This window comes from Schistocerca gregaria, chromosome 2 (genome assembly GCF_023897955.1).
Source record: "Schistocerca gregaria isolate iqSchGreg1 chromosome 2, iqSchGreg1.2, whole genome shotgun sequence".
Taxonomy (NCBI): Eukaryota; Metazoa; Arthropoda; class Insecta; order Orthoptera; family Acrididae; genus Schistocerca; species Schistocerca gregaria.
Window position 1 is genome coordinate 105,509,369 of NC_064921.1, and position 24,039 is coordinate 105,533,407.

Below are 24,039 nucleotides of genomic sequence, written 5' to 3' on the forward strand. Positions count from 1 at the left end.
TCCATAGCTATGGCCTGAATGTCATTCATTACTTGCTCATCACAATTGTTCTGGCTGAAGTTAAATTTTGTGTGGCGTGACAGTAATAGCTGTTGGCATCAGTCATTTTTAGGGCCACCTTTCTTAATGGCTGCTATCAGATACATGCCTGTCTTCAGCATAAAAAAAGGCCTCAGTCTTATTTGTTGGTCTCCCTTGGTGATTGTTGAGGAAGAATTTTCTGTTAATGGTTGCTGTGCGACGATATCCATGTACCTGTTTATGTATTTAGCTAATCCCCAGTCAATTACTTTTTACCTATATCCTCAATTAATTTAAAACAAATATACATCAAACTGTTCAAAATGTTGTCATCCTATTTTGATTGTTCTGATTAGTTTGATCAATGTACAAGTTATCCAGTAAATTCCTTTATGTATTGTGTAAGTTTGTGTAATATACAGACTCAGTCATATTCAGACATCAGTCATATTTTGAATAAACATGTTTGTTCCAGTGCAGCACATATTGGCATCTACGTTCACTCAGCGGTGTGTCGTCTGGGATTTGCGCAAAAATGAACCCATTATTAAACTTAGTGACACAACTTCTCGTGTAAGTATATGGCAGGACAGCTGAAATACAAAGAACATATTTTTGTTTTAAAATTATAACCTCAGAAGTACAACTGAATAGTGCAATCATTTCATCTCTAATGTGTGTTAGCAATTATGATACAGTACAGTTATGCTCTTGGATGACAAGAAGCTGCAGAAATGAATAGCATTTTTTCTTTGGCTTTACTTTGGCTAATGAATTATTTGGAAAATTATACAGACAGAACAGTGCGTATAAATTGGAAGATTGCAGGTTTGAATTTGAGTGTTGTAGTTGGTGTTACATCTGTGCATGTTCCAAAGTAGATTATTGTGTTAACAGTAAAAAATAAAAAAGAACTATGCAATTGCAAACAAAGATTATTTTCAGGAACACAATATTTAGAAAGGTCCTAAGAACATGTGTCTGGAAATGGATGGTGTGTATGCAACAGCAACAAATGGTCGCAGAACACTGTATGTAGCTGCAATGCTTCCACATCACAACAGATGTTCAAAGTGGCCTACATTGGATTGCAGGTGACAGGGATAGTAGCAGTTATCATACAGGATACATGTAATTGTACTCTGACTTCCACCATGTTGGTGGGCCACTTGCCTGGAGCTTGTACTAAGGTTCGTCTGAATATTCTGTAGAACCTGGTCCTCAAAATCTGACGTAAGCACAATCCACTGCCTCCCTTCACATTCAACTCACTGAAAGGATCCGTGAGCATGCAAACACACAAAGGTGTTTGAAATGTTGTGTGATGTTGGTGTTTGTGATGGTACTTGTTTTGGTACAGCCATGCAGCCTCTTGATTCTTTTCATCTGCATTGCCACACATCAACACCACCACAGCCTGTTCCCAACATGAATGCGGGATCATTCTGCTGTTTAAAGTATGCTGCATCACTCTCACGGCCAGCAACAAACAAGGAACACATGGCATGTGGTCAGAGGAACTGTCATTCGTCAGTGCCATATACCGTGCCAACGATGAATTCCAGTCAGGAATTTGTCCCAGTGGTTTGTTGGTTTTATTAATGTTCACCCTGTATTTCAAGAGTGACTTACTTGCACTAATATTGGGTGATGAACCATGTCATTTTAATTTTATGGATAGATAGTAATTATTGATCTTGCGATGCATTTCACTCCAAATGATTCAGTTTTGTATTTATACTATTTTCCTTTCAGAGCAAAGCTGTGATAAGACATGCTAAGAAAGTATTTGTGTTATCTTTAGCTTTTTTTTGGTCAGTCACCAAAAGTGAATTCCCAGAGTTGCTTTTTGTACACTCATAGTTCCGGCACTAGAAATTTATCATGGGCACCATGACAACTTTGCAGTATCTATTTCCTCTATTCCCCCTCCCCGTCTCATCTCCCTCCCCGTCTCATCTCCCTCCCCCTCCGACTCTCCCTCCTCCCCCTCCAACTCTCCCTCTTCCTCCCCCCACCTGATCATGGTATTGTCAATTTGTTTAGTGATGTATGAAAATTGTGTGTACTCCTTAAAGCATACGTTTCATGCTTGTCCTTCCATACATATGAATACGAAGACCTTATGCATTTTCTACTGTATTGCTTTAACCCTTTCCACTCCAACAGTGAGTGGTGTTCGGCACAATATTTGTAGCTCTTACATGTTTCATTCTCGAATCTGACTGTACTATGCATCAATGATGCGTAGTGCTGCCATCTAGGGAAGTCTGTGTTAATTCAGTGTTGAACTGAGCATTTGTTTCGAGAGAAGGGTTGTAATTATTACATTAAAGTCAGTAGGTGTGAAATGGGTAGTTCTTGATGCCAAATCCTTTCTGAGGAAGAGATTGGAGAACTTTTAGAGAAATCTCTAAGTGACAATGAAAGAGAGAATGATTTTGGTGATGACAGCGATTCATTTGTAAACAGTTCAAGTGAAATAATAATGGAAAAAGTCCACTGTGAAGTGTTTCAAAAAAATTATATGATAAAAAGTTTTGTATTGTAATCCTTTTATAATATAGTTGAGCGAAAGTGCAATTTTTGTTTTAATGTATACTCAAATTGTTGATCAGTGGCGTCATTGTTTCCCCAAAGAGACTAGCACAATTCTGTGTGATGTGCTCACCACCTGGGTGGAGGCTATTGGAATAAGAATGTATGGAGACGTCCTGTGTCTGCATTACAAAGTGCAAGGGTTAAGCCCAAGTTAAAAGCCAGCATGGTACAATAATGCAATTTATTTGTTTAATGTGTTGTTTGGTTCACAGAAAGGTGGGTTATAACCTTGTGACAGATGAAATAGACTTTCTTCTGCACAGGTCCACCATCTTCCCATACTACTTTTGGTTGCTGTTTCCCTTCTGGAATGAAAATGTTGGATGTGCATATTATTCACAGTAACAAATACAAAATTTATTTAATTACTTTAATGCAATCCAAACTCCCATGAAGAATTAGTTCTTGTACTGAATTTTGGCCCAAATTCAACAAATGTTTCCCATCTTCAGTGTACCTTTCTCTTAATTAATTGTGTGAAATGTACGACACTCTTTCTTACGATAACCATTTGACATCGGCTGTTTCATATCCGAGTTCGGAATATGCATGTTTACCAATCTTTTGTAATCATTGGGGGGAGGCATTAATAATTCATCACTGAATTAGGATGACAAGTTTGTAAGTGGTGGGTGTGATAAGCTGCTACAGAACAGTACTAAATACATTCTCCAAAAGCTACTTAGTACAAATAGTTTGGAAGCCCATTTGTGACAGAAATACAGCACATCTAATGGCAACAAATAGATATGACCTCTTAGAGAATGTCCATTTTGAAAGTATCAGCGACCACAAGGTGGTTGCAGCAACACAATTAACAAAGTACAGAGGATATCTAAAACAAGTGGCGAGATTTATGTGTTCAGCAAACTGTATTAACAGCCAGTTGGCAGTTGTGTCATATCTCAAAGATGAACTTGAAACATTTAGCTCTGGACTGGAGACAGTGGAGGATCTGTGACTCAATCTTGGTGGGAGGCATACTCTATGGTAGTCTTCATAAAGAAACTTCTTAAGAAACAGCATCTGTTGCAAAATGGCTGAGATACAAAGCATTGGGGCTGTATAGATGCTATTATCATGGTGTAAAAGATCAATTATTAATCACTTTCCACAACACATACCAGCGTTCTTGTCCCATCTAAATTGCAGAACATGTAGAGAATGCAACTGGTATCGGTGCATAAATAGTGATCTATCCAGTTAGAAAACACAGCTGCAGTTGGGTACAGCACCTTTTTTGCACAAATGCCTGTATTTGGATACATGTTCTGCAGTTTAAATGAGACAGGAATTATATGGTTTGCTATATTGATAAATACAAGTACTATGATGTGAGATTAACAACTGTTGTTTTCTTGTGGGGTAATACCGAAACTAGAAATTGAAGTAAGACAATTAAACAGCTATATCATGCATTAAAAAGATCTCGTAGAAGACTCGTGCATTCATGCAAGCACATCCTCTTTTCTGATGAAGGCTTTACACAAAAGCTTAATGTGTAACAATCTTTTAATTGTACATGTTTTCAACTCGATGTGTCATCTTTACAGAAGGTAGCAGTCTATCCTTTACATAATTATTGACATTCTTGAAGACAGATTGTGTAAATGTTTCTAACACAACATTTATTTGTAGGTCAGGTGGAAAGTTGTAGCCTGGCATCCTGATGTTGCTACACAAATGTGTCTGGCTTCTGAAGATGACCAGACTCCAGTCATACAGCTGTGGGATCTTCGATTTGCTACTTCACCTTTAAAGGTCATGCAGAATCATCAGAGGTATTATTGCCTTCAGTAATTAATTTTTACATGTAAAAACCAAAAAATAACAAAGCTGTGCGTAAAGGAACAAAAAGAAATTGCCAATCAAGGTGATACGCTACTTGACTCGTATTTGATAATGCAGTTGTTAATATCCCTGTGTGCCTATCAGATATAGGTTTCTGTTGGCTTCTGTAAATCATTAATGGTTCCTTTGAAAACAATACCGCCTAGTTCTTTCCATTAAAAGAGTGTGTACTCTATCTGTAAAAACAGTCATCTATATAGCACATCCTGCAGTGGAGAGATTGTAGATGAATACAACATAAATGTGCTCTTGTATTTATTTTTCAATGTTATTAATCTTGTTTTTACAGTAATTTGGGTGTAGGAAGTGATGTTGCTGGTGGAATTCGAGGTACGAAAGTAGAGGAACATTGGCAGACTATAGAATACCTGTGAAGAATGCGTAGGTAGAGTAAGGTTTCCCAAACTTTAGTCTGACTGAACACTTTGAGGATCCTGGTAGTTCGATGGAACATCTTGTTAATCTGAAGGTTAATAAATAAATAAAAACTTGTTTTATTCATTGCCAATTTCAATTTTACATCGTAAGTAATAACACAGATATCATTAAAAAATTTAAAAAAAATAGTATCTCAAAATATCAAAAACAATAATTAACATGTTATTAACAGCTTTTTTCAGAGGGCACTTATTCACTTCCCGTGGAACACTAGTGTTCCACAGAACACAGTTTGAGAAACCATGAGTTAGAGAACTGGCAGTAAAATGAAAATAAAGCATAAAGAACTTTAACAACAAGTAAAATAAAGTTGCTACCTTCTAGCCACAAGAAAAAAAAATGTTTACCATACATTTATTTGACGAGATCAGTGCCTTGAATGCTAATAAAACATTAATTGAATGATTGCAGTATTAGCATTGTTATTTGTTTTTGTTTAAGATGCATTCAGCAATGTGTTCTCGAGCAATTTCAGTTATGTTTCAACAATTTTAGTACTATTTTGAGAGTCGAATTACATTCTTAAATCAGACTTCTGAAATACCATACTGCTTTCTCCAGACGTTAATAACATGACCACCAGCAACAGTCTGTATTTTTTCCAATATGGGACTATTTTGAGTGCCAACAGTTTATCTTTATTATCACCTTGAATTTCATTTGCTGTTTCTTTGAGTATTTACAGAGAACTATGTCTTCAAAGTTTCTTTCATTTATGATTTGCTGCTGTTATTGTGGTGGTCTTCTGAGTGAAGACTGATTTATTTCAGGTCTCCTCACTACTCTGTCCTGTGCAAGCCCCTTCATTTCTTCATAACTACTGCAACCTACATCTATTTGAACCTGCTAACTTCATTCATTCCTGTCAGCCAATTCCTTCTACTGTCCAAGTTATGCCATAAATGTCTTTTTGCCCCTGATTTGATTCAGTAGCTCCATATTAGTTACTCGATCTACTCATCTAATCTTCAGCATTCTTCTGTAACACCACATTTCAAAAACTTCTATTTTCTTCTTGTCTGAACTGCTCATAATTTACATTTCCCTTTTGTTCAAGGCTACACTACATGCAAATATCTTCATAAAATACATAACAACACTTAAATTTGTATTACACATTTCCTGAAATACATTTCTTGATATAACCAATTTACATTGTAAATCCTCTGTACTTCAGCCATCCTCATTTATTTTCCTGTCCAGATATCAGAACTTGTCTACTACTTTTAGTATCTCATTTCCTAATCCAATTCCTTCATTATCACCTGATTTAATTCCACTGCATTCCATGACGTTTGGTGACATTCACCATTTTTCATATAATCTCTTTTCAAGACACTATTATTCAACACAACTGCTCTCCCAAGTCCTTTGCTGTCGATGACGCAATTACAATGCCACAGACAAACCATGTAGTTTTTTATTTCCTCTCCCTTAACTTCCCCTTCTGAAATTTCTTCTTGTTTTCCATTACTGCTTGCTCAGTGTACAGATTAAAAACATAAGGAGTAGGCTGCAACCATGCCTCACTCACTTCCCAATCACTGTTTCCCTTTCATATTCCTTCAGCTCTTACAACCACAGTGTGGCCTTTTTAAAACCTATAAATAACTTTTTTTCCCCATTTTTTTATACCTGCAACCTTCAGAATTTCAAAAAGTCTATTCCAATCAATTTTCTCAATTAACAACCCACATCTCTTTGAATATATTACTCGGGCTTTCAATGACTTGCTGTGTCATTGTCATCAGGAGTATAAAACACTGGAATGGCCCCCCTACAGGCCTGGGGCTTAGAATAGGCCCGAGGTATTTCTGCCTGTCGTAAGAGGCGACTAAAAGGAGTCTCTCACATTTCGGCCTTTTTGATGGTCTCCTGTAGGGTTTGACCTCCATTTTTCAAAATCTTCCCGAAGAGCAAGCCAATTGAGGAAGGGTGCCTTGCATGGTGCATCGTGTTCATCATGCACTGAGACCTATCGCATCCTTCGTCGACATGGATCTGCACTTCTGCTCATTCTCCAACTGTTGGGCGAGGTCATCTTCCTGGGTGCATATTTTCCCATCAACTGTGCAGTATCTTTTCTTTGCTGATGATGATAATGGACTTGTTTGCTTGCTTGTAACCTGTTGGTTGTAGCCCCCTGACCACACAGGGATCGCTCTGCTGATGTTTGTGCTGTTACTCCCCATGTATGCCAACGGGTAGATGCCCATCCTCCTGGGGCATCGGGACTCCCAGCAGTGGCCATCCTGCCAGGTGGTTTTTGCTGGGGCTGGCTGGCGCCTGTGGGGAGGGCCCCTGGTCAGAGTGGGCGACATCAGGGTGAATGACATGCGATGAAGCGTAGTACTTCATCTCTTGCTGGTGGTCAAACACCAGCAGTCTCTAAGTGTTCATGGGCTCAATTCAGTACACAGAAGAAGACTTCAAATTGTTCCCCTCCCTGGCCACACCATGGGAGGAACGTCAGGCTAAGGATGGCAGCGGCTCTTATTTGCCCTGGTACCTTGTATGTTCGGGAGCTGATGGGGAACCTTTCATGACGATGAAGCATCAGTTTTTTATTGAGCATTTAGAGGTCAAGTTTGGGGAGGTGGAGGGCTTGTCCAAAATGAGATCTGGGTCAGTCTTGATCAAAACGGCATCCTCTGCCCAGTCACGGGCGTTACTCACTTGTGACAAGCTGGAGGATGTTTCTGTAACTATCATGCCCCATAAGAGCTTAAATATGGTCCATGGTATCATATTTCACAGGGGCCTTCTGTTGCAGTCCGATGATGGACTGCGCACCAATTTAGAACGGTGAGGTGTACATTTCATTCGGTGTGTCCACCAGGGTCCGAGGGATAATCAGGTTGCCACCAATGCCTTCATCTTGGCCTTCAAGGATGATACATTGCCTGAGGAGGTCAAGGTGATGGTCTAGCGCTGTAAAACCTATATCCCTCCCCCAATGTAGTGCTTTAAATGTTGGAAGTTTGGTCATATCTCTCCCCACTGTACTTACAGCATCACATGTCGAGATTGCGGACGCCCATCGTATCCCAATACTCCATGTGCCCCTCTTCCGATCTGTGTCAGCTGTGGAGAGCACCATTCACCTTGCTCGCCAGACTGCAGGATTCTTCAAAAAGAAAGGAAAATCATGGAGTACAAGACCATGGACCGAATGACCTACACTGAGGCTAAGAGGAAATTTGAAAGTCTACATCCTGTACGCATGACATTGTCTTACGCTGCCTCTACAACAGTTCTAGCCCCATCAGCTCTGCCAACCCCAATCACCTCTCAAAGCCAGAAGACTACACCTGCCTCCTTGATTGGGGGGGAGGGGGGGAGGGGGCGGCACTTCCCTCCCTGTTGCTCCTGCACCACCTACTACAGGAGCAACATCCCCCCAACCATCGGCAATGTCCATACCCACTTCTAACCCGGAGAAACGTACAACTTCTTCAGCTGCTCTCGCTAGGAAGTGGTCCTGGAGACTGAATCAGTGAAGTCCTCCCAGCCAGGGAAACCCAAGGAACAGTGAGAGAAATCCAAATGAAGGTCCCCAAGACCAAGGGAATTACAGTGGCACCCACACCACCGCTACTTCCAAACTCTGTGTCTGCAGATGAGGTGGAGATTCTGGCGTCTGCTGAGGACCTAAATCTCGCTGGACCCTCTAACACAATGGATGTAAACTGCTCAGGCAAGAAGTTGGTGGCAGCAGGTGACCCTGAGGTGTAAACTGCCTCATTCAGTGTTCCATACCTTAGAAGTCTCATGATGAAGTCATCCTCCAGTGGAATTCCCTACTTTTGGGAGATTTTAACACCCATAACTCCTTGTGGGGTGGCACCATGCCTACTGGCCGAGGCAGAGATGTCTAAACTTTACTGTCTCAGTTCGACCTCTGCCTCTTAAAGACGGGCACCACCACACATTTCAGTGTGGCTGGAGGTAGTTACTTGGCCATTGATTTATTCATTTGCAGCCCTGGACTTCTCCCATCTATCCACTGGAGAGCGCATGACGACTTATATGGTAGTGACCACTTCCCCATCTTCCTATCACTGCCCCAGCATCAAGTCCACGGACGCCTGCCGAGATGGGCTTTAAACAAGGTGGACTGGGAAACTTTCACCTCTGCTATCACCGTTGAATCTCCCCCATACTGGAATATCGATGTGATGGTTGAGAAGATGACTACAGCAATCGTTCTGTGGCAGAAAACACGATCCCTCGCTCTTTAAGGTCGAAGACTGTCCCTTGGTGGTCGCCAGAAGTCACTGAAGCTAGCTCTTCAGCAGCATAAGCGAGCTATTCAGCAGCATAAGCAGCACCCTTCCCTGAAGCACCTCATAGCCTTTAAACGGCTTCGTGCTCGTGTTTGCCAACTTATCAAATGACGGAAACAGGCGTGTTGGTTAAGATACATCGTGGCCATTGGGTGCCATATGTCACCTTCCCAAGTGTGGGCAAAGATGAAACATGTTTTCGGGTACCAGACCCCAACAGGTGTCCTCAGTGTTAAAATAAATGGCGTATTATCTACAAACGCAAAAGCGATTGCCAAGCACTTTGCTGGGCACTATGCTTGAGCCTCTGCATCGGAGAATTACCCCACAACCTTTCACACTCTCGAACGGCAGGTGGAAAGGAAAGTTCTCTCGTTTACTACACACCACAGTGAATCCTATAATGCCCCATTTACAGAGTGGGAACTCCTCAGTGCCCTTGCACATTGCCCCGACACAGCTCGTGGACCAGACCGGATCCACAGTCAGATCATTAAACATATCTCATCTGATTACAAGCAACATGTCCTCATCATTTTCAACCAAATCTGGTGTGCTTGCTTCTTTCCATCCTAATGGCGGGAGAACACCGTCATTCCGGTGCTCAGACACGTCAAAAACCCACTTGATGTGGATAGCTATTGGCTCACCAATGTTTGTCTGTAAGCTGCTGGAATGTATGGTGTGTCGGTGGTTGGGTTGGGTCCTGGAGTCGCATGGCCTACTGGCTTCTGGCAGGGTTGCTTTGCCCCTGATAATATTGTGTCCCTAGAGTCTGTCATCCGAACAGCCTCTTCCAGACACCAACACCTGTTTGCCGTTTTTCTTTATTTACGAAAACCATAAGATACGACCTGGCGACACCATATCCTTGCCACATTATACGAGTAGGGTCTCAGAGGCTCACTCCCAATTTTTTTATCCAGAATTTCCTGTTGCTTTGTACTTCCTGTGTCCAAGTTGGTACCTCCCATAGTTCCCCCAGGAGAATGGGGTCCCGTTGGGCTCTGTATTGAGTGTCTCTCTATTTTTAGTGGCCATTAATGGTCAAGCAGCAGCTGTAGGACTGTCCATCTCACCTCTGTATGCATATGACTTGTGCATTTCATACTGCTGAGCAGCACCTACAGGGAGTCATCCACAAGTCGCAGTCATGGGCTCTAGCCCATTGTTTCCAGTTTTTGGCACTTATACATTTCTGTTGGGTTTCTACCGTTCATCCAGAACCAGAACTTTATCTTAATGATGGTCCACTCACTGTAGTGGAGACATATCGATTCTTAGCACTGGTTTTCGACACCCGATTGACTTGGCTTCCTCACCTTTGTCAGCTTATGTGGAAGTGCTGGCAGAACCTCAATACCCTCCGCTGCCTGAGCAACGCCAACTGGGGTGCAGATTGCTCTACGCTGCTGCAGCTCTACAGAGCCCTTGTTCAATCCCACCTTCACTATGGGAGTCTGTTTTATGGTTCAGCGGTGCTCTCAGCGTAGCGTTTACTCGACCCAGTGCACCACTGTGGTATTCGCCTAGCAACAGGAGCTTTTAGGACGAGTCCGGTGACCAGTGTCCTTGTGGGAGCCGGTGTGCCTTCATTGCAGGTTAGGTGTGCACAACTGCTGGCCAGTTACATAGCACACATTTGTAGATCTCCTGCACATCTGAATCACCGTCTCCTTTTCCCACCCACAGCGGTTCAGCTCCCGCATCAGTGGCCCAGGTCAGGGCTTCCAATTGCAGTTTGTGTCCAATCCCTTCTTTCTGAACTGCAGTCCTTGCCTTTATCACCTATACTTTAGGTCCATTCACATACACCTCCATGGTGTACACTCAGGCTGCAGCTTTACCTGAACCTTTCACATAGCCCTAAGGACTCAGTTAAACCCGCAGCTCTCCGCTGCCACTTCCTCTCAATTCTTGACAAGTACCGAGGCCACGAAGGGGTTTACACCGACAGCTCGATGGCTGATGCTCACATCGGCTCCGCGTACGTCCATGGAGGACATATTGAACAGCATTCCTTGCCCGATGGCTGCAGTGTTTTCACTGCTGAGCTGGTGGCTATATCTCGTGCTCTTGGAGACATCTGTTCATGTCCTGGAGAGTTATTTCTTCTGCGTACTGTCTCCTTGAGCAGCCCACAAGCTCTCGACCCATGCTACTGTCACCATCCTTTGATAACAACCATCCAGGAGTCCATCTATGCCCTGGAATGGTCCGATCGTTCAGTGGTGTTTGTCTGGAATCCACGTCACATGGGAATCCCAGGCAATGAACTTGCCAACAGGCTATGCGGAAACCGCTTATGGTGATTGGCTTCTCGGCAACTGACTTACATTCAGTACTACGCCACAAGGTTTTGCGACTTTAGGAGACGAAATGGCATAACCTCAGCACGCACAACAAAGTGCTTGCCATTAAGGAGACTACCAATGTGTGGCAGTCCTCCTTGTGGATCTCTCGCAGGGACTCTGTGGTTCTCTGCCGGCTCCGCTTTGGGTACACTTGGGTGACACACGGCTACCTCCTGCGCCATGATGACCCACCTCAGTGTCGGTGCGGCAGCCGGCTGACAGTGGCCCATATCTTTGTGAGCTGTCTGTCTTTGGCTGCCCTGCAATGGACTCTTCAGTTACTGGACTTGTTGCCATTAATTTTAGATGACAATGCCTCATCAGCTAATTTAGTTTTATGTTTTATACGCGACAGTGGGTTTTATCATTCTATATAAGTTTTAGTGCATGTCCTTTGTCCCTTTGTGTTCTCCACTCTAATGCTTTTAGGGTGGATGTTTTAATGTGTGGCAGAGTGGGTGGCTTTTCCTTTTTATCTTCTTGGTCAGCCAGCCACAGTCATCTGCTCTCTTGTTTTTATACCTTATACCTGTTTCTTGCTTCTCTGTATGGTTTTCTTTTCCTGTTTTTGTCCTTTCTCTCGTTGTTGTGCTGTATGTCATCTCTCTCTTCTTCTTCTTTTCGTTGTGTAATTATTTTACTGGGAACAAGGGAATGATGACCTTGCAGTTTGGTCCCTTCCCCCCATCTTTTAAACCAACCAACCAATGACGGGACTAGCATGGTTTTCTGCTTATGTAGCTGCGATAGCAGCATCTGGAACCTTCTAGAGAGGGTCAAAGTGATCCATATGGGGAAGACGAGTTGGGTAGCTCGTAACAACTTTGGTTCGCTGTGACATGAGGACATCATCTGGTGCCTTGGGCTGATTGCTCATTTTAAACTGTCACTCATGTCTCCCTGCAAGTGTCAAGCACCCATCTATAGGTCTGAATGTGAACCTAACCCCTCTTTATGTCATCTTTTTTTGTTGTTGAAAGTGTGAGGTGAAACCGATAGCAAGTGAATAAGCTTGTCCATAGTCCCTTTGCATTTACTGACTCTAAGGCATTAGACCGATGACCTTGCTATCTGGTATCCTTCCCTAAACAACCCAACTCTGAGGCATCAAATTATTACTTTCAGGCCATCATTTGACCTTTGGTTTTTCATTGATTGATCTGCCCTCCCACCACTCCTTACGTTTTTAAAATACTCTTGGCTTTAAAAAGTCTTTTTTTCTTTATCTTTAAATCTTATTCTTTTTTTCTTTTTACAGAACTGCAATGTTAATAGAAGTGCTCGCCTTCTAGTTTCATATTTTCAAAACGTATGCTTTTCGTAAGGTAGTGAATTTTTTATTCCTTACCTCATGTGTCTTCTATATGAACATAAAATAAGGCATTGGTAAAATAAATTGTTAAAATTCATTCTGTTATATAGGTTTGTCTAATGGGCGTATTAAAATAAATGTACAGCTACTATTACTATAATTCAAAGTTAGATTTGGTTAGCAAAGTAAAACTGAATACCTCAGAACAGTTTAGCTGAATAAGGAGAATCACTTGAATGTGTGCTGGTGTCAAAATGAGGATTTACGGGTAAAAGTAATCTAGACAGAGATTGCTGATTTTGGACAATTGTATTTGTTGAGTTATTATTAATACTATCATTAACCAACTCTCCAGATGTAAATTAGAAGCTCTGTAAGATATGCGTTCGTGCATAGGCATCAGCTGTTTAACTGCCCAGTCCCTGTTGCATGCGATGGTAGTAGAACCCCAACACTAACATGATCCCCTGCTCTGCTGCACATCCGGGAGGATGTCAGTTCAAATCACCATCTGACCATCCAGACTTAGGTTTTCCTTGATTTCCGTAAATCGCTTAAGGCAAATGCTACAATGGTTGCTCTGACTGAGCATGCACAATTTTCTTTCCTATCCTTCCGCAATCTGAGCTTATGTACTGCCTTTAGTGACTTTGACGTCAACAGGATATTAAACACTAATCTTCCGTCCTTCCTCTCCTGTGACTTCAACTTAGGTAAGGGGCAAGTTATTTTGTGTGCACTATTGAATTCTAATTTCTCCACTGTTTATCTGGATTACAATTGATAAATACATGACACTTGCAGCACTATTTGTTGTATAAGAGTCCATTTAAATAGAAATAAACATTTATTAGTTTATTCACAATAAAAGCCATTCGTAGTGTATTTGGGTGTGGCGTGGTAATGCCTCATAAAACTTAACCGCCATATTCACATGATGGTTGTTATAAGTGGGACAGTCTAAGAATTATCAGCATAATGCAGAAATGGCAGGAATATGGCAAATATCTTTGGAAAGAATGACCATTAGAAAGTGCAGTATTAAACTACAGCAATTTACTTGTACTTTTTTATCATAGAGTCGAGATTTATATAACGAATAGGAAAATTTGCTTTATGGGATGTGGTGAAGTCCCTTGCCTGTAACGTTTCAGCACAACAGGTACAGAACATGTGTCCTAACATCAGTTTTTAATCTCTCATTTTAGATGATTGTGAAGTGACTTGCTGAATTTAAGCAAGGTCTTACCTGCTGAACGTTTGTGTGTCCTCAGGGCATCCGGAAACCTGTATGACCAATGAGATTATTACAAAAATTCAGTCTTGATTTCTTTGCCTGGAGGGAACTTTTTGTACATGAGTCATGGATCAGTTACAATGACAGTATTTTGTAAAAATCATAATATGTATTACTTGGGATATTGAATTGATCCTAATTATGACTAGTCAACTAAAATTTGAATTTAATCTTTATCTTTAATTATTTTCATCTCCATATCAGATTCTTTTTCCTAAGTTAAGCTAGACGTGCAGTAAATATGACTTAGGTCTGGCAGAATGTAAATAATTTAAGAGTGCAGGTCACTGATTAGCAGGAGTGTTATGATTGACAGGCACACACCAAAGAGAGAGAAATTTGCTAGCTTTCGGAGTAAATCTCCCGATCGTTTCAATTTCATTTTAGTCCTAAGTCATAACTGTTTATTTTTTATGCTTTTTTGAAAGTGCTCCTGAGTTTCCAGAAACCACTTATGTTTAGCTTTCTGAGTCATATTGCAATGTTTCTTAGAAGCTGAGAGCTTCCAGTATGCGTATATGTTAGTAACTATAAGCATGTAATTTTCTATTTCAGAGGAGTGTTGTCAATTGCGTGGTGTGCTCAGGACCCTGATCTGCTTGTTAGCTGTGGCAAAGACAATCGCATATTATGCTGGAATCCAAACAGCACCCTTCCAGTAGGTATTACATTTGAGCTGCTGCTTTTTTGTGTATATTAGCTGCTTGTACAAAGAAATCTGTTAAATTTTCAGAAAACAGGATAACAGAATTTCTATAATTATAAATTATAATATATGTAAGAAGTCTCATTGTTTTGTAAATAATTTTCACTTAAAATGTTTCTAGTATGTTATTTCTCATTTCATTAATCATTGTCATTGACACTAGTTTGCATGTATACAGCGTGCTGTTTACCTAAACTTTCCTTGAATCTCCATAAGCATGCAGTTGTCCATGTGATTTCTGTTCTTATACTGATCAATCATCTATAATAGGCACCTCAAACATTTTAGGCTAAGGGTCACACTGGCCCTTCCACTAAGTCTCAAGTGCCAAGCTACAGTCTAAGTTTTCTGGAACCTTTTAGCGAGGTCAATGTGACCCACGTGACATTGTAGGGATAGTTTACACCCATCTTCAAAACTCAGATAGGAGACGAGGTACTGGCAGAATTAAAGCTGTGGGGGCGGGGCGTGAGTCGTGCTTGGGTAGCTCAGTTGGTAGGGCACTTGCCCGCATCCTCTACAACAGTCTGAGGTTACTATTTCCAACAAGGTCATTAAAACACAACATGAACAGCAAGGGTCCCAGCACACTTCCCCAAAGCTATTTCTACAACTGACAATGACTCTACATCCAAGATTACATGCTGCATCCTCTCTACCAAAAAGTCCTTGATGCAGTCACAAATTTCACTTAATACCACATATGATCATGCTTTTGACAAAAAGTGTAGGTATGGTACTGAGTCAAATGCCCTTCTTAAACAAAGAAAAACTGCTTCTATCTGGCTGCTTGATCCAAAGCTTCCAATGTGTCATGAGGAAAGTGGGAATTGGGTTTCACATGATTGATGTTTTCAAAATCCATGCTGGTTGGCATTGAGGAGATCATTCTGTTAAAGATATCTCATTATGTTTGACTTATTGTTTAGCTAGTTTATTCAAAATATATACCTTTCTGCTTGTTTTAATTGTCATTCGTACTTTGGTAATCATTGTTGCCACAACCACGTAATGGTCCCTGATATCAGTTTAGATGTGGACAGCCTCAGAGAGGTCAGGTGTGTACGTTTCCATTAGATTCGGTATATTTCCATGTTGAGGGGGGTTCATAACTATCTGTTGGCGATTGTTTCAAGAGAAAGGCATATAGTAATGTTTCACAAGATGTCTTATCATGCCCCCCACCACTAAAAAAACTGTAATTTTCTCAGTTAATATTTGGATGATTAAAGCCTCCACCAATAATTACATTATGATTGGGGAATTTACGTCAAGTCAGGACATGAGTCTGGTGGACGATAGGAGGATCCAGTTATCATTTTACCCCACCCCTGGCACCGAGTCTTGCACAAACAGTCTCACATGCAGCTTAAATTTCTATTCAGTGTGTTTTAATTTCTTGTCTACTGCGACAAATACACCATTTCCATTTCCCATTAGCCTATCCTTTCAATAGACATGTAAATTTCCCCTAAAAATCTAATGTCAGGGTCTGAAAAAAAGTTTGTTGTCCATAATTCTGCTCCCAGGTTAATTAGCATTGAAGTTTTCCAGTCAGGTGGCTGCACATGTAAATTCAAGCAGCTTGCCAGATAAATTAATGTCAGTTGTTCTCATAGTGTAGTTGATACTGCAGGAGACTGCACAGCCTTTGGTTCAGGTTTGGTTCTTACTGCTGTCCCATGTCCAAATTTTGTACTGCTCTCTTGTTCAGTTTTAGGAAACCAAATGAAGAACTCATTTTACAACACAGTCTCTGATGGGCCACTTGAATTTGTGCATTCAACGAATTGGTTGGCTAATTTCAATTAATTAATTAATTAAAGTAAGCCATAAATGGTGCAAATTATTGAAATTTTTTCTCAGTAAACCTACCCTTCAACACCCATACAAGTTTTTCAAAGTGTATCTGATCACCCTGTACATAAAGGTGTGTGTGTGTGTGTGTGTGTGTGTGTGTGTGTGTGTGTGTGTGTGTGTGTGTGTGTGTGTAACTCCTCCCAAACCTCTGGATTGATTTCAGTCAAATCTTGCAAGCAAACAACACCCTTCACAAGTATCAGCACTGTGCGGATTAGAATCAGCTAGCTGCCATGGGAGCAGGGTTATGGGAAAAATTTTTTTTTCAGCCCCTGATATGTAGCTGCCTTCCACAACAGGAATGTTGCATAGGAGCTTTTGCAAGGCAACCTGTGAATAAGGGGAGCAAGAAATGGTTTCTTCAGCCCACAGTGTGTAGGCCACCCTGCACAATAGGGGTGTTGTGGGGGCGGTATCAGTTAGTTTTACTGACCTGTTTTGCAGGGACTGTGTGTGTGGATGTACGTAGTTGGGGAAGGTTGAGATGGATGGAAGAGGAGGAGGTGGGTATGGAGAGGCATAGCAGGAGGTTACAGACAAAGGGGGGGAAAGAGGGGAGGGTAAAGAGAGGGATGGAGGTGTAGGTTAGAGAGAGTGATGGAGGAGATGACAGGCAGCAAGAGGGGGGGAGGAGAAGTAGATAGATAGAGTGGGGAGAAGGGGATGGACTGAGAGGGGGATAGGAGGAGGTGGCAGATAGAGGGGAGAGGGGGAGATGTAGGGGCAGGTGAATGTTGTTTTCAAGAGGAAGAGGAGCCAGAGGAGATGGATAGATGGAGGCAGGAAGGTGAGAAAGAGATAAAGATGGAGAAGAAAGTGGTGAACACAAAGAGGGGGGAGGAGGAGATGTGTACAATATGTGTGTTAAATGCATATGGGGGAAAAGCTGTGGAGAAGAGGCTAGTATACACAGGGTGACCCATGAAGTGCTTTACACTGTTTGAACTTCAATAACTCGAACAAAAGTTAGAAATTTTTAAGTCACATAGATGGTCATGGTATTACTGATGATGTTTTACTGTTAAATATGTTCAAAATTTCCTCCATCGGCGGCAACGCAGCTCTGTAACACTGCAGCACAGATCAACACACGTGTGTTACAGATGGTGCTGGGATGAATTCACAGGCAGTCACAATCACCTCTTATTTCATCCAGCATACATTACTTTGTCTCTTACATGTTGTCCTTCAGAATTCCCCCGAGAGAGAAGTCTAATGGCATTAGATCGGGAAATCTTGGTGGAAACTCAACACTTCCTCCTAGGCCAATCCAACTCGCAATAAATATTTCATCCAATTATTGCCTCAGCTTGGCACAGTTGGTGAACATCAAGTACAATTTGTTGCTGCTACATGGTAAGGTACTTTACATCTGTCACTATTTCTTCAAAAAAAGAATGGCCTTACAAGCTCTCTGACAGACACACCACACCATACCACACCACACTGACAACTCAGTTTGGTTAACATAGGGATTCTCTCCTGCCCAACACAGACAGTTATGGCAATTGATGGTTCAATTCAGTTTAAATGTCACCTCATCAGACCAAACAATGACATCAGTTAGGTATTCATTATCACCAATCCATTCAGAAAACTCAACATGCCTATTCGCATTGTTCTCATTCATTGCATGGAAAAATAGGATTAGCACTTTGCTTGCTTGAAAGGGTGGTCAACATTTGATTTACTTGCACCTTACAGCAACTTGCTGTATGGACAACTTTTGGGATTTTGTGAAAGTGTGTACTAAGACACCTGCCACTGTTTCGTCCCATACCCTTTTTTTCCCCCCCTCCACACTGTTGCGTTTTCAGATCGTGTTATACTTCCTTCACTCTCAAATTTGTTGCATACTTTTGTTATTGTTACACGTGACAGTGCCATTGTCTCTGCACCTCTTTGATGTTTTTACATTTCCACTAACACTTTACAATCCACTTTCTTTGCTCCAAGAACAAATTTCCAGCCATTTTGTTATTTATGTGTAGTTACTGGCAACTGAAAAGAAAAGTAAGTGAATGGCTACTGACACTAGTTAAGAGAGCCCCATGTAATCCACTACCATGGAGACTGCACTGCACGACAGGTGTTTTATGTGGGAATAGTATCAGCCCGCCGTATTGACCTGATTTGCAGGGAAATAATATTTTTCGAGCCCCCTGATGCATAGGCTGCCATGCGCAACAGTTGTGTTGGTGTAGATTTGGCCTAGCATATCAATGTTTTACAAGGGTTTCACATTACGGTTGGACATGGCTGAGAAGAGAGGGAGTGGGAGGAGATGGATTGTGGGAGAGGGGAATTATGTAACAGAGAAAGGGGAAGGAGGAGATACACAGAGATAGGAACAAGGAGGGTGCAGTCGGAGTGAGGAGGAGGAGGAGGAGGAGGAGGAGGATGTACAGAGAGAGGTGGAAGGAAGAGAGGGGGAGAGGCACTTCGTGTGGGCAATGTTAGTGTGTCGTGCAATAGGTGCCCATATTGATTGGTCTGATTGAGGAGATGGAGGGCATGAGAGAAAATGGATAGAGTGAGATGGTGGAGGATGAGGTGGACTGGGGGAGTGGACAGAGAGGGGGCCAGAGGAAATAGACAGAGAGAGGGATGAGGAAGGACAGAAAGAGAGGGAGGGTGGAGGGGGGGGGGGTTGCAGATGAGATGTGAGTAGGGAGTGGAGAGGAGGTTGATGGTCAGAGAGAGAGTACAATATATGAGCTGTTTGCATTCACAACTGAAGCTGCAAGTAAAAGACTAGTAGCCCATGAATATTGTCCTCTGGTAGTTGACTCATTGGAATGGTGACTCCTAGCACCACAGTCATCAGCCTAGACTACTTATGGGCTATTGATAGTGAGTAAGACAGTCAAAACCAGTATAAGCACTAAACAATTTTGCGAGTGTCGACTGAAATAAACTTAATTTTATTGAAAATTTCTCTGTGGTTATATCAGTAATTATTCTTTTGAGTTTTACATATGACAAGTAAGTTTCCTTAGTATCTGTGCTATACAGCATATTGATACTGCAACATAACAAAATTAACATCAGACAGAATATTGTGAACAGCGACATCCAGATTTTTAGATCATCATTGCTCATTTCTCTGCTGTTTCTGGATAGGCTAAATGGCATTTTCAGACATAACGATATTCTGTCTTTCACCTTCATATTTATCTTGCTGTTTCCTGATAATGTCTATGTATATTCCATTTGCGCGTCATGAACCCAGCAAAGAATTTCTGTAGTACACCTTGTGTAATTTCATGTAGCTGGTTTCTCAACTAGACTACATGTCTGCTTGTCAACAATCATTATGCAGTTATGGAATTGATTGGTATTTGTGTATGAGTGTTCCATGTTTTACAGCTCCTAATATGTCCATTCTACTTATTCTTAATGAGATATTAAATGTCTTGTTATCAATAGTAATAGGAGTAATGTGTCTGTGCCGATATACAGTAAATCTGCTTCAAAATCCGTGTTTACTTGGTTTTTCAGAGTGGTGAGGTAGTGTGTGACATAGCAACAACAAACCAGTGGCACTTTGATGTTTCATGGTGCCCGAGGAATCCAGCACTAATTGCAAGCTCTAGTTTTGATGGACATGTAAGTGTGTACTCACTCACTGGAGGTACACAGCAAGCGCAAACCAGCACCAAGGTTAGTAAATGATACTCATGTAGAGACAAATTTGAACCTATCTCATTCAAAAGGGAATGAATACATCTGACACACAGTTAAATATAAGAGACAAAACTTTTTTTTAAATGTACTGTTATAGGTAAGCTAAGGGAGTCTTCAAACTCTCATAATTACAGAAAAAAATGCCTGACTGATTTTGAAGTTTGTCTGTAATCGCTTTGTGTAGCACTGAGAAATGACGTTTATAAAGCTGTGTATTCTCTTACAGATAGCAGACTCATTTCCAGGGATGGACACATATGTTCAGGCACCAGTGCCATCTCAGCAGCAAGTCACTGTTGACTTACGAAAACCGCCAAAATGGCTGAGAAGACCTGTGGGTGCTTCTTTTGGGGTAAGCCATATGGATAGATCACTATTTATAATTGATTTCATCATTAAATTCTGTGTGTGGTATGGTTCTTCTCCAGGAGTCTGACCACAGGTAGCCACTCAATGAGATAATATGTCAAGCTCTCCCAGATGTTGTATACGAGCTACAAACACTCCCTTGTATTTCATTTACCAATTTTGCTCAGTTTTTGAAATGATTTATCCATTATGAATACTGCAGCCATAATATATGGATTTATGATCTTTCTGGCCAAGTTGTAAACTTTATTGTGAACTGTGACTATTTTGCGTACTATATTCATTATCAAGTGATAGGCATATGCATTCATGAGAAGGAATAACTCTTCTTGTCATTCATAAAATGGCCAAAGTAATGGGTCCGATACATTACACTATTAGAAAGTAAGGAGAAAACCAAATTATCCTTTACATAAAAATTACACCAACATTTTTACAGAGAGACGTAGGTCAAATAGACAGGCACTGTTCAGACATCTATGAGAAAGAATTCAAGAAAACGGATACACAAAGAGAAAGAGAGTATGGAATATGACTGTGAAAATGGAATGCTTTTACCCAAGTGAATGCCTGTTACTGAAGTGTACATTAGGTAAACTAGAAATGTTAAAGAGAAGAATCACATGGAAACTTTTAGGTCCAATATGAAGCAAAGAAGCTGCAAAATTAAGGAGGAATTGCAAAATGTCAAAATACAAACCAATAAGGAAAAGAAGACTGATACAGTATTTGTGTGAATATAGGCAGCACTGTTTTTTGTAAATTTTGGCTCGAAAAATTATGGTGCAACGTATAATAGATTTTTCCCCTTACAGATCATAAATTGTCAATTGCAAAATAACATGTTCACCTATCTTGTGGGTTGAAATTAATACCATTGCGAGTTACTGTAGTTATTTTTATAAACCATCAAAGACATATGAAGAAAATAGCAGAAAAACCTGTACATTGTTTGCAAATACAGTAACTATCCTTGAGAAAAAGAAACCACTGCAGCAGTGCTTTTCAGCATCGCATGTATGCTTTTCAGTGCCACATGTATGTATTTGCCTACTATACTCTGCTACTTAGTTTACTGCTGTTTGGCATATCAAAATAGAACAGTGGAGTTTGGTCTGAATTCCCTATTTCGGGATATAAATAACTTCTGCATCAAAGCTCACCACATAACACTGGAAAGATAAGAAACTATTTTTGTAACCTTGAGGTTGCATAAAGTGTCAGACCCATCCATTCAAAACTTTAAATACCATTGGTAAAATGTTTATTGTACTGGTATGTGCTATTTTGGAGCCTCCAATTTGAATCGTTTCAGTTGTGGCAGCATACCCATATTTCCTGTTTAGAACTACAGAATCCATCTGGATACTTGCAGTTTTGCCCTCGCAATGTACACCAACTTTTTGAACTATTTAGTGTTTCTCTTCAGTTGTATACCACTGACAAATGTTTTTGTCATCTACATGAAATCTACATTAAGCTTCGTATTTCCCATGCCCCTTTGCATAATTCATAGCTGATAACTTGAAGTTGCTCAATTGTTAAGTTGGGTGCCAACATAATTTAGTGTCTGCATCATGTACTTAGTAGTAATACCTTGTAATTGGAGGTAAATTTAGTAGTATGGCATACATTTGAGATTTACTTTTTACTGTAATCTTGTGTCATAAGTTTAAGTATGGCCTACATTTGTACACAGCCTATACTCGTGCATATGCGGTATTTTGTGGGCATTTGTACATGATAAATGCAAATAGGCCAAGGAAAGAGAATCTCTGGGAAAGTAAATTGACAACAAACTGGATCTGAGAAGTTAAAAGAAATATAATATCCAACACAAGCAGAATAAGAAGTGGCAGAAAGAGAGGTTTTTAGTAGAGTTCTAAGGCAGCAGCACTACTAGAAAAAGTGTGAAATAGTCAAAAGTAAGAAAAAAGTGACTTAGTGTAAAGACAAAACAATGCTGTAGGGAAAGTAAACAGCAAATGAGAATGAATGGAAATTGTAACAGGGTCTGTTCTCCCACCAGGATAAGATTGGGGTGGGATGGGGGGAGGGGGGGGGGGGGGATGTGGCCAAAGGGGCAAGGGGCAAGAGTCATATCACCTTTATTTGTTAAAATGTAACACTGCCAACCATGCATATCCCACGAGCAGTATGCTCTGGATCTGAACTATTGATTTTGTATTTGGAATGTTAAACAGGCACCAACTCGCAGACTGTCAGCTATGTAAGAATGGCGTGTCTTCTGCTTCCCTAACGGCTTTCTTAATTTATTTCCAGCTATTTTTTGTTTCCGTACTTGCTACTATTGGAATGTAGTCCCTCAGTTGTGACCTTTTTGAAGTTATTTGCAGATCAGATGCATGTCATCATTAGTATCTTTTTTTAAAGTTCGTGATATGTTTTGGGTTGATTGAAATCAAATGTGACTCAGCGTAACATGTGATTGTGCTTTCTTTTTAAAGCTGTTCTCAGCACTCAGTTTGAATGCCACAATGCTTTATTGGTGATGGTATGCCTTTGCCTTCCTTCAGCATTTGAACTGGCTGATGTAAGGCATGTTGCAAATATACAAATGTTGACACATTACCAGAGGTATAAAAAAATCCAGAAGTCCCGAGGACCAACAAAGGATAACAATGGAGTAACATCTTCATTTCAGAATGAAGTTTCAACAAGCTTCTTGCTTTTCATCTGACCTAATGTCTGGATCTCGTTGCCTGCTGCTATTTATCTGGTTTGGGTTTTATCTTCCTTCTCTCCGAATCATACTAGAAGGGCCAATGGTAAAAACTCTGAAGTGGAAGTTCCAAATGGTAGGGGATTGGTCACATGTCGTGCACCTTCTATTTTTACTGTTTCTGTGATTAGAGAATCCCAGAAAGCCCTGGCACAATAGAGCATCTTTGTGTCTCGGAAGTTGAATGTCTGTTCCTTGAAGATGCTACGCTCCACTGTCACCAACTTTGGTACGTAGACAATGCAGAAATGCATTGCATGTTCTCCAAGCCTCTGTGAGCCTCAGTGTTGGGTTTGGCCTATGAGTGTACATCTGTTCTTTGGATATATTGTCTGATATTTACCCATGTAGCGACTAAACATCACTTGGCTACTATTTTTTATAGCCAGTTGCTGTTCCTATATTCTAGTGTTACACCAGTATGCCTTGATTTCCAAAGGCAAGTTCTTGCAGAGTATAACCATCTCTTATCTTTTCGCACTACTTCATTTTTTCTCACATGATTGTGAGTTTG

At 40.9% G+C, this 24,039-nt stretch overlaps 1 protein-coding gene across 7 annotated transcripts in view; it reads left to right on the forward strand.

Moving 5' to 3' along the window:
- The window catches only part of LOC126336448 (protein transport protein Sec31A), a 147,536-nt gene that overhangs the window by 21,122 nt on the left and 102,375 nt on the right, over window positions 1–24,039 (forward strand). For all 7 annotated transcript variants that reach the window (XM_050000154.1, XM_050000152.1, XM_050000150.1 and 4 more), the window contains exons 5-9: window positions 497–594; window positions 4,261–4,403; window positions 14,716–14,818; window positions 20,228–20,389; window positions 20,640–20,765. In XM_050000154.1, coding sequence (XP_049856111.1) covers window positions 497–594; window positions 4,261–4,403; window positions 14,716–14,818; window positions 20,228–20,389; window positions 20,640–20,765 — 632 coding nt within the window. The remainder of the gene's footprint in view (window positions 1–496; window positions 595–4,260; window positions 4,404–14,715; window positions 14,819–20,227; window positions 20,390–20,639; window positions 20,766–24,039) is intronic.